Genomic DNA, 9,634 nt, shown 5'->3' with positions numbered 1-9,634 from the left:
AAGGGGGTGATATTTGCGACCTGACTGAGAATGTGAATTTTGAAGCCGTGTTCATACCAGTTCTGTACTCTGTGGTGTTTGTTGTTGGCCTGCTTGGGAACGGATTGCTGTTGGGAATACTGGCTCAGAGTAGGAAGACCTGGAGTGTGACAGATATATTCATCCTTCATCTGGGAGTGGCAGATATTCTGATGCTGGTGACGCTGCCCATCTGGGCAGTACAGTATGCCCAAAGTGATGGATGGACTTTTGGTACTCCCCTGTGCATGATCAGTGGAAGTGTCTTTATGGTAAGTATTGTGCAGAAGTAAAGATGCATTGAAAATATCTGTACTTTCAATTATTTAGCAGAGGTGTCTCTCATTGATTTCTTTAGATTAACTTCTACTGTGGGATCCTTCTCCTGGCCTGCATCAGTCTGGACCGCTACCTGTCCATCGTCCATGCTACACAGATGTACTCAAGGAAGAAGCCTTGGGTTGCCCAGGCCAGCTGCCTGATGATGTGGTTCTTTTCCCTGCTTCTCTCCATTATTGACTGGATCTTTTTAGAAGAAATGTTTGATGATAGACGAGGCAGAAGAGAGTGTGTTCATAACTATCGTAAATTTGATGTAAACGCAGAAGACTCTTGGAGGTTGGCATCACGCATGATTTATCTCATAGTGGGCTTTGTGCTTCCTTCCGGTGTCATGATTTTCTGTTACTCCCGCATCCTGGATCAGCTGAGGTGTGGTGCCCAGAGCCTTCAAAAGCAGAGAGCTTTTAAAGTTATTGTGGCTGTGGTGGTGGTTTTCTTTATCTGCTGGGCACCGTACAACTTCACACTCTTAGTGGAAACGGGTTTTTTTTACCCTGTCCTCACTGTTAAAATATTATCTATTTAAAAAAAAACCCCAATGTGTTCTTTACCTGGAAAATATTAGTAGTGTTTCCAACTACTTTAACTGGAAGGCACGGAATATCTAATGCAGCAGCTTTTTTAAAGGCATGCATTAAAAAAACAAACAAAAAAACTAAATACAGAAAACAAAAAATACAGAAAACATGATCGACCATGTGGTTGAAAATCACATCATAAGTCAGAGTCTAAGTGAAAATTTGCATCCTTTTCTCTGTCTGTCCACAGATGATGGAAGATGAAAAGATTACAGTGACAGGGGAGGACCTTGACTGGTCTGATTTCTACGAGAACTATAACTATTCAGACTCGAATGGCTCTTATGAAGGGGGTGATATTTGCAGCCTGACTGAGACTGTGAATTTTGAAGCTGTGTTCATACCAGTTCTGTACTCTGTGGTGTTCGTTGTTGGTCTGCTTGGGAACGGATTGCTGTTGAGATACTGGCTCGGAGTAGGAAGACCTGGAGTGCGACAGATACTTTCATCCTTCCATCTGGGAGTGGCAGATATCCTGATGCTGGTGACGCTGCCCATCTGGGCAGTACAGTATGCCAAAAGTGATGGATGGACTTTGGTACTCCCATGTGCATCGAATTGCCCCCCAAACGCAACCACCGAAAAAAAAGATCTAAATAAAATAACTTTATTCAAATGTTAATAACATATTGATAACACTTATAGACTAAAACTCTAAGTCTTTTAATTCCTAAAAAAGTCTGAAACATAACTTCAAAATGAATCTGATGAGTGTTTTTAGGTTTTGTGCCTGATTTCACAGAAATGTGTACATAGACAGTGGAACCACCACTTACACACTGATCCTATAAGATTTTATATCATATATTCACATTAATAACAAAAATGTAAAGGCAACAATGAGGAAATCTTACAGCTTTACAGCAAATTTGTAAATGGGTTCAGTTATCTCTGCTGTAGTTAGTTCCAGACATCTTAAAAGCACAATTTAAATATATGAAGTGCAGTTGTAAGCTACATTTTCAGCATCTTAAAAAAAAAGAATAAATACAAAATAAAACATACAAATAAAATTTAAAAGTATTGTTATTATTTTTTACAAAAATACTTTTTTCAAAACAAAGTTAATAATTTTATATAAAAACATCAAATGCTAGCTCATAATGTGCCTAGTAAGGTGGAGGAGTTTGTTTTGGTTTTGTTTTTGTGTGAGCTTCCTCTTTAACCAATTTAGAGGCTTTTATCGGCACTGCTGGAGGTAGAGCTCTGGACACATTTTAATTATCTACGATATTAGAGACTTCTACTTTGGTATGTTTTTATTTTATGCCTTTATTATTGAATTATTGAATTATTTATCATTCTATACTGGCTATTTCTAATTTTTCACGAGTATGTCATTATTCTTAAATTTTGGTCAACATCCTATTATGCATTTTAACTACATTGACCACTCTCTGTTTACATTAATTAATTATGCGTTTAAGAATTTACTAAATGATCACAAATTGAATTGATTTGATGCAGAGGGGTGTATGTTTTTCTTTACAGGATTGTTTTTCTGTTTGTATACACACCTTCAGTTCTCAGTGACAAACTACAGCATATTAAACTGTGATGTGACGTGACGAGTGATATTTTCCTTATATTTTGTTTTAAACATTCAGTACGTTTATGACATTATGTTTACGACACACTAATGTCTAGAGCCACCTGACTCTTAATTTCTTGCAAAATGTGAATTTACATGCTTCCTCTTGGTTGGTGTATATCAGTTTCTCTTCCCTAAATTGTACCAGCATAAATAAAAGAAGAAGAAGATACAAAACAGTTAAAAGAAATTAAGAAATTAAAAAATAAACCAATAGTATGACTAAAATGGTTGACACTGTCTTTTGTTGATTGGTACAAGTAATTCAGTTAATAAAAATAAATAAATAAATAAACCGTACAAAGCAAAGCTTTATGTATCCAGTTTCTGTGGGGTTTTTTTTACCCTGTCCTCACTGTTAAAATATTATCTATTTAAAAAAAAACCCCAATGTGTTCTTTACCTGGAAAATATTAGTAGTGTTTCCAACTACTTTAACTGGAAGGCACGGAATATCTAATGCAGCAGCTTTTTTAAAGGCATGCATTAAAAAAACAAACAAAAAAACTAAATACAGAAAACAAAAAATACAGAAAACATGATCGACCATGTGGTTGAAAATCACATCATAAGTCAGAGTCTAAGTGAAAATTTGCATCCTTTTCTCTGTCTGTCCACAGATGATGGAAGATGAAAAGATTACAGTGACAGGGGAGGACCTTGACTGGTCTGATTTCTACGAGAACTATAACTATTCAGACTCGAATGGCTCTTATGAAGGGGGTGATATTTGCAGCCTGACTGAGACTGTGAATTTTGAAGCTGTGTTCATACCAGTTCTGTACTCTGTGGTGTTCTGTTGTTGGTCTGCTTGGGAACGGATTGCTGTTGAGAATACTGGCTCGGAGTAGGAAGACCTGGAGTGCGACAGATACCTTCATCCTCCATCTGGGAGTGGCAGATATCCTGATGCTGGTGACGCTGCCCATCTGGGCAGTACAGTATGCCCAAAGTGATGGATGGACATTTGGTACTCCCCTGTGCAAGATCAGTGGAAGTGTTTTTACAGTAAGTATTGTGCTGAAGTAAAGATGCAGTGAAAATGTCTGTACTTTCACTTAATTTAGCAGAAGTGTCTTCATTGATTTCTTTAGATTAACTTCTACAGTGGGATCCTTCTCCTGGCCTGCATCAGTCTGGACCGCTACCTGTCCATCGTCCATGCTACACAGATGTACTCAAGGAAGAAGCCTTGGGTTGTTCAGGCCAGCTGCCTGATGGTGTGGTGCTTTTCCCTGCTTCTCTCTATCACTGACTGGATCTTTTTAGAAGATGTGTTTGATGATAGACGAGGCAGAAGAGAGTGTGTTCCCAATTATTACAAATTTCGTGAGGAGGCTGTATATAATTGGAGGTTGGCATCACGCATGATTTACCTCATAGTTGGCTTTGCACTTCCTTCAGCCATCATGATGTTCTGCTACTCCTGCATTTTGCATCAGCTGAGGTGTGGTGCCCAGAGCCATCAAAAGCAGAGAGCTTTTAAAGTTATTGTGGCTGTGGTGGTGGTTTTCTTTATCTGCTGGACCCCGTACAACACCACGCTCTTAGTGGAAACGTTTAATTTTGATATCAGTAATGAAACTTGTTCAGACACAACATCCCTGGAGAAAATTAAGACAGTGACCACCTGTGTGGGTTTCATTCACTGCTGCCTCAATCCCATCCTGTATGCTTTTGTGAGTGAGAAGTTCCGGCGTCGGCTCATGAGCAGGGAAACAGTGTTCATGTCAGACTTAAATGTTTCAAATCATCAAACAAATCATAGGTGAATTGTTCCCCCTGACCGTGCTTCCTCTAAAGAACAGTCAGCCAGATTAAGGAGCTCCTCTAAGTATTTCTTCCACAGTCTGGCTAGGTCCTCAGTTGAAGGCAGCAGCACCCCACCTTCATTAAATACACTGTAAGTAGAGCACCGCTTTCCCCTACACCTTTTCTCATGGTCATGCTCACCCCATGATAATAGATGCAGCTCCAAAATGAGGGCCACTGATTGATTCCTTCTTTCTTTCTTTAGGAGCCAGAACTCTCCCTGTCCAAAATTACTGTCAAGTTCATCCTCATGATGAATTTATATAAGCTTCCAATCACAACTGTAGTCTCTGGTACAAAGTGTAAAGTTTTAGTTGATGTTACAGAGAATTCTGACTGACTGAAAGCAGTTCTTTAAATAGGAAGGACCCACTGGTGTTATGCGGGGGCCCAGTCGTTTTAAGCTGGGTTTGTTCCTGTTTATATAGGCTGCTTTTGAAAATATCAGGATTTACACCCAGGAATATATATTCTCTTGGAATACTTCTGGAAAGCACCATTAGATGAGGATTTTACTCTCAGGATTAAAGGCTAAATTCACTTTTACAGACAAATATTTTTTTATTTGCACAAAAACTGTTTAAAGTAATGAAATTTTGTTTTAAAAACTTCACATAGTCGACAAAGCAAAAGTCAACCCAATGAACATTCAACCACCACATCTTTCAAAATTCAAATTTACTACACACACTTTATTTACATTACTTCAAAATGGCATTTTAAAACCAACCAACAAAATTACTGTAAACAATATGGATATTTACTACATTTTGAAATATATGGAATTAATTAACAAGAAAGCAAATCTGTAGTGGATTTAAAGAGATATATTAGACATGCAGAGAGATTCTTTCCAGTCCACACCACAAGAAAGATGAGGTGTGAGGCTTAAATTACAGGCATTGACGCTGCTACTTTTGCTGACTTGACTCTCTGTGGCTCTCCTATACAAGTATAATTAATGTATGCATAGGTCTATAATTACTTCCCAGAATTACTTCAGCTTTTTTTTGTGTGTGGGATTGCATAATTTCTGTGGCCTATAATGCATGCAGTTTGGAAATGTTGTCTATCTCTGGTGATTTTAAAACCATAATGAAGGCCACCATTACTCTTACTGTTATACAACGTTCTATTATTTTAATGTTTTTATGTTAAACAAACTGTTTTTCTGAGCTGTATAAAAATACTTAACAGTTTGGAAAATTCAAAATCTGAGGTGTGTTAGAACATGTTTCTAAAAAGCAATTTTAGACATAAAACACACATTTTTAACAAGACTTCAAAGCAAAAGTAAAATAAAAATGTAAAATGAACACTTAAATGAGTGAACATGTTTGTTGGTGAGTTTATAGGTAGTTAAATCAAAAATTCTACTCCTCAGTAAAAGCTTTTGGCTCTTTTTTGAGGAATTTTATTTCCCAGAGTTTATATTTGTGGTAATAACAATTTTGTTGCTAAATAAATAAAAAGTAAAACCAGAGAAATAACTGTTACAATTGCTGACAAAATAAATGTGTAAAAAACATTTTTTAAAAGAACAAAAAAAATGAGTAAGTTATTGTTTTGGTTAGTTTATTGGTTGTCAGTATAGATGATGCTCTACAATCTTATTGAGCTGAAGGGAACTTTCCTGTTTACAACATACCATAACTCTACTTATTATAACGACTCCCAATATTTAATGTTTACAGTATAGAGAGGAGAGCCTGCAAAGATAAAAAAGCTGCATTATTACATGCATTATTTGCTTATTTCTACCTGCTTTAAGCATTATCTAAACAAAAAAAGCAGCTTTCAAATCACGTTATGAAACCACTGTGTGACTTGTTTGTCTTCTGCTCATGAAGTCTTTACTCAGTACATGTCGACTGACGTGACAGAAGACAGCGCAACATTTTGGTCTATTTCTTCCCTCTTTTTTATAATGGCCTGTGTAAACCGAGCAGAAGTTAAGTTCACGACCGATTTTGGCAAACAGATGAAGAATGGATGTAAGAATGATAGAGAAAATTTTAAACTCACATCCAGCAGTTTTTGTAAAAACAGCTTACATGTTTTTAACTGGAAACTGAAACCATAAAAATGAAAGGTAGACGCACTGGCTCGGTGACAGAGATCTTACGTAACAGATGGAAACAATGAGATATAATGTGACATGTGACTCACTTCTCCAAAACAAATGACATCCACATGATCGACATTCAGAAAAACATGTGGACAATGACACGACTGCTTTTGTTTTCATAATTACGTTTTCTCTTTTGGACTCTATTCCTAAAGATTATGTTGATGCTCATACCAGATTTGTTACTCATTAAACAAAAGACCTGATTAGCTGGTTTTCTCTATCTTAGTTGCCAGATAAGCTGAAGCAAGAAATAATGCTTGAGGTGCAGCTGAAAACTGTAAACCACATCTTAAACACGAAGAATGTTTCTGCTGCTTTCGACAGCCACCATTTCTTTTATTGCATCATGCGCTCTTACAGACTCTCTGGAGTCACAAAACACTAAACAGAGGAAGGAGTGCGTCGAAACGAGGAAACTGAATATTTTCAAGTGTGAAATTACTGCACAGCGAGTTTTCAGAAGAACACTCAGTACCGAAAGTACATTTATTTCTGAACATAGTTACATTTCTCAAGATTGTTAGGATTTGAAACCAGGCAAGCATGGCAGGTCACGACGTGCTGAGCAGTGTGAAAGCATAAAACCACAGGCATTTGTGTGTGTGTGCAGCACAACACAGACTATTATCATCACAATAAGTTTTTATCTTCTCTAACGTCCGTTCTTCTCCCACATACTGGTCTGCTGGTTTTCTGTCAGCTGGCTCTGTTCACAAAGCCTCACACAGTTCTTCCTACTAAACACAGACACGTCTTCAGATGACTGTAAATAGAAAGCTACGAAAAGGGTGCAGCACCCCTCCTCCACCGTTGCGCTCTGTCACCTGACTGATGACATCACCACTTTTTTCTTTTCCTCCTGTGTCACATTTGTACATTCCCAGAAACAACGATTTTTAAAGTTAAGTAAACTGGCCTCAGGGAAAATCCCTTAACTGCAAAGCAATCACACGCTGACATGTCATTACGCAATCTCGGGATTTACTGCTTCAAGACAAGTCAAAGAGAGCACAAGAGAGAAAGCTTAAACACTGAATTGTTTTAATGGTGTTAAAGTTATAAACTGTTTGGGACTGTTTAACATACGATGTCAATAACACTGCCAAAGGTAACAACTTGCATTACACTGAATTTCAAAGATTATGATATTAACTTTACGATAACTGTGTTGAAAACTGTTAATTGGCAACACAAATGTTTTACTAATCATAAAAAGCTAAATACCTTTATTTTAAATAATTCAAAAATAAAATACAGACATCTGTTTTAACCCTTTTGGGTGAGCATATGTCACCATGATGCATGTGTGGAATGTGAGAGTCATTTTTATGTATAAACATCTGCTTGTCAGTTACGCAGAAACAAGTCCTCCACCCCATGAACTCATGACATGAAACTGAATTCACTTCGTCTCAGGAGTGTAAAGCTGCTCATCTCACACTTGAGTCGCAAGAGAGTATGTTCATCTTCACTAAGCTAACGGATTCTCTGCATCCGTCATCTGTTTCAGTTCTTGCTGTTGATCCTGACCGTGATCAGGCTGCTGTCTCTGGCCTACACCAAGATCCCAGAGTGAGCCTTTTGGTTCAGTTTTATTACATCTCAGCATGGCCAGTAAGTGTTGCCTGAAGTTTCCACACAGGCCGAGATACAGCAGAGGCCTCAGGCTGGCGTGAAGGCAGCCTAACGCAGAGGTGCCCATAAGAAGTATTTTTAGTGAACCTTCAGAGCTTTTATGTAAATCATCAGGATGTTTCTGAAGTCTGTTCTGGACAGTGTCCAAAAAAAATATGAAGTTGTACGGCATCCAACACACACAGAATACGCCCACCAGAGACAGGATGACGGTGACATTTCTCTGGATTCGGGCCCCATTAGAGCTGCACTGCCGCCATAGCATATGTGAGAAGATCATCAGCATGACTGCAGGTAGCACCAAGCCAAATATGTGGTGGAGCAGGCGTGACCACAACTGCCAGTCAGTTCCAGATTGAGGGTAGATGTGAACACATGTTTTCTCTTCTGTGGAGTCCTTTTTAGCCCCTGGGGAAATCCATTCAGGTACGGTGAGGATGACAGAGATAAGCCAGACTGACAGGCAGCTGATGTGAACAAAGAAGGGCTTCTCGTGGGAATACAACTGGATGCCATGGATGGCAGAGAGGTAGTTTTGAAGACTGATGCAAAACAGCAGAAAGATTCCACAGTAGTAGTTGAGCTAGAAGAAGACAGGGAGAACTTTTAGTGTAAGACACAAACCTCTAACATCTATAAAAATTACACTTCATTTCTTCCCTTTCACATCTGTCCTACTCTAAACTGCTGTTCTAAGCTTGTTCTCTTCCTTAAAAATGTTAAATACTCAGTGGATGTCACTGTCATCCTGTTGAGTACAATGACTCTGTTCTGCACGTTCTGCCAAGAAACGAAATTCAGCAGAAAAATGATGGAGTACAGCAAAACAAAAAAAACTTTCTCACAGCTTCACTGAAAATGTCTTGCTTTTATTTTCAGTCTCTATCTGATCCATACAACATCTTCTAGTCCTTACCTTGAAAACGACTCCAAAGATCTGGCTGAAAATGCCCAAGGACCAGTCACAAGGCTGACTTGTCTGTGCAGCCCAGAAGGGCAGCATTAACAGGAGGAGGATGTCCGCGATACTCAGGTGGAGAATAAAGGTGTCCGATATGCTCCACAGTCTCCTCTTTTGAACCAGAACTGTCAGGAGAATAATATTTCCCAGGATTCCAACAACAAAGACTATAGAGTACAGAGCAGGGACCCACACTGCCTCACTGCCTCTTTTCACAAAAGACTCATCCCCTGGATAGTCATAGTCCTCCTCAGGATATGTGTAATTCTCTTTAAATATTCCATCGAGATCCACATCTAGATCACCCATGTTCGTGAACTGTGAAGACAAAAATGTTGAAACACTGAGACCAGACAAAAATGCTGCAGTGCCTCAGAAGCTCTATGTCAGAATAGATTCCTCTCTTTCTTTCTCTCTGGGTAAAAGTCATGTTAGTTCCCTGAAATTTCCCGTTGGTAAACCCAGCTTATAGTAAATGCACAAACATACAACAACTCACATGTTGTGATGTAGCAATTGTGGGGCTGACAAACGGAAAGTACAGTTCTCCTTAGTCACTCTCTCTC

General features: G+C 38.6%; 2 protein-coding genes and 1 pseudogene across 7 annotated transcripts in view; 2 read left to right on the top strand and 1 right to left on the bottom strand.

Annotated features, from left to right (window-relative positions):
- The window catches only part of LOC102298326 (C-X-C chemokine receptor type 3-like), a 4,117-nt gene extending 2,388 nt beyond the window's left edge, over nt 1–1,729 (top strand). Inside the window, exons 2-5 of the mRNA XM_042215900.1 lie at nt 4–290; nt 377–865; nt 1,129–1,448; nt 1,681–1,729. Coding sequence (XP_042071834.1) covers nt 4–290; nt 377–865; nt 1,129–1,448; nt 1,681–1,729 — 1,145 coding nt within the window. The remainder of the gene's footprint in view (nt 1–3; nt 291–376; nt 866–1,128; nt 1,449–1,680) is intronic.
- Nucleotides 1,730–3,149: 1,420 nt separating this feature from the next.
- Nucleotides 3,150–5,620, top strand: LOC121812819 (annotated as a pseudogene).
- A 1,870-nt stretch (nt 5,621–7,490) lies between these two features.
- LOC102296080 (C-X-C chemokine receptor type 3) overlaps nt 7,491–9,634 on the bottom strand; it is a 9,939-nt gene continuing 7,795 nt past the window's right edge. For 3 of the 6 annotated variants that reach the window (XM_005950956.3, XM_005950958.3, XM_005950957.3), the window contains exons 2-3: nt 9,024–9,386; nt 7,491–8,690 (exon numbers count right to left, since the gene is read on the bottom strand). In XM_005950956.3, coding sequence (XP_005951018.1) covers nt 7,944–8,690; nt 9,024–9,377 — 1,101 coding nt within the window. In that variant the 5' untranslated portion in view covers nt 9,378–9,386 and the 3' untranslated portion in view covers nt 7,491–7,943. The remainder of the gene's footprint in view (nt 8,691–9,023; nt 9,387–9,634) is intronic. The other 3 variants (XM_042215904.1, XM_042215905.1, XM_042215906.1) reach the window with 1 other exon arrangement.

This window comes from Haplochromis burtoni, unplaced genomic scaffold (assembly GCF_018398535.1).
Source record: "Haplochromis burtoni strain Fernald_Lab_line unplaced genomic scaffold, NCSU_Asbu1 Contig_862, whole genome shotgun sequence".
NCBI lineage: Eukaryota > Metazoa > Chordata > Actinopteri > Cichliformes > Cichlidae > Haplochromis > Haplochromis burtoni.
The sequence above is the reverse complement of the archived record's forward strand: the minus strand, read 5'-3'. Positions and strand labels throughout refer to the sequence as shown.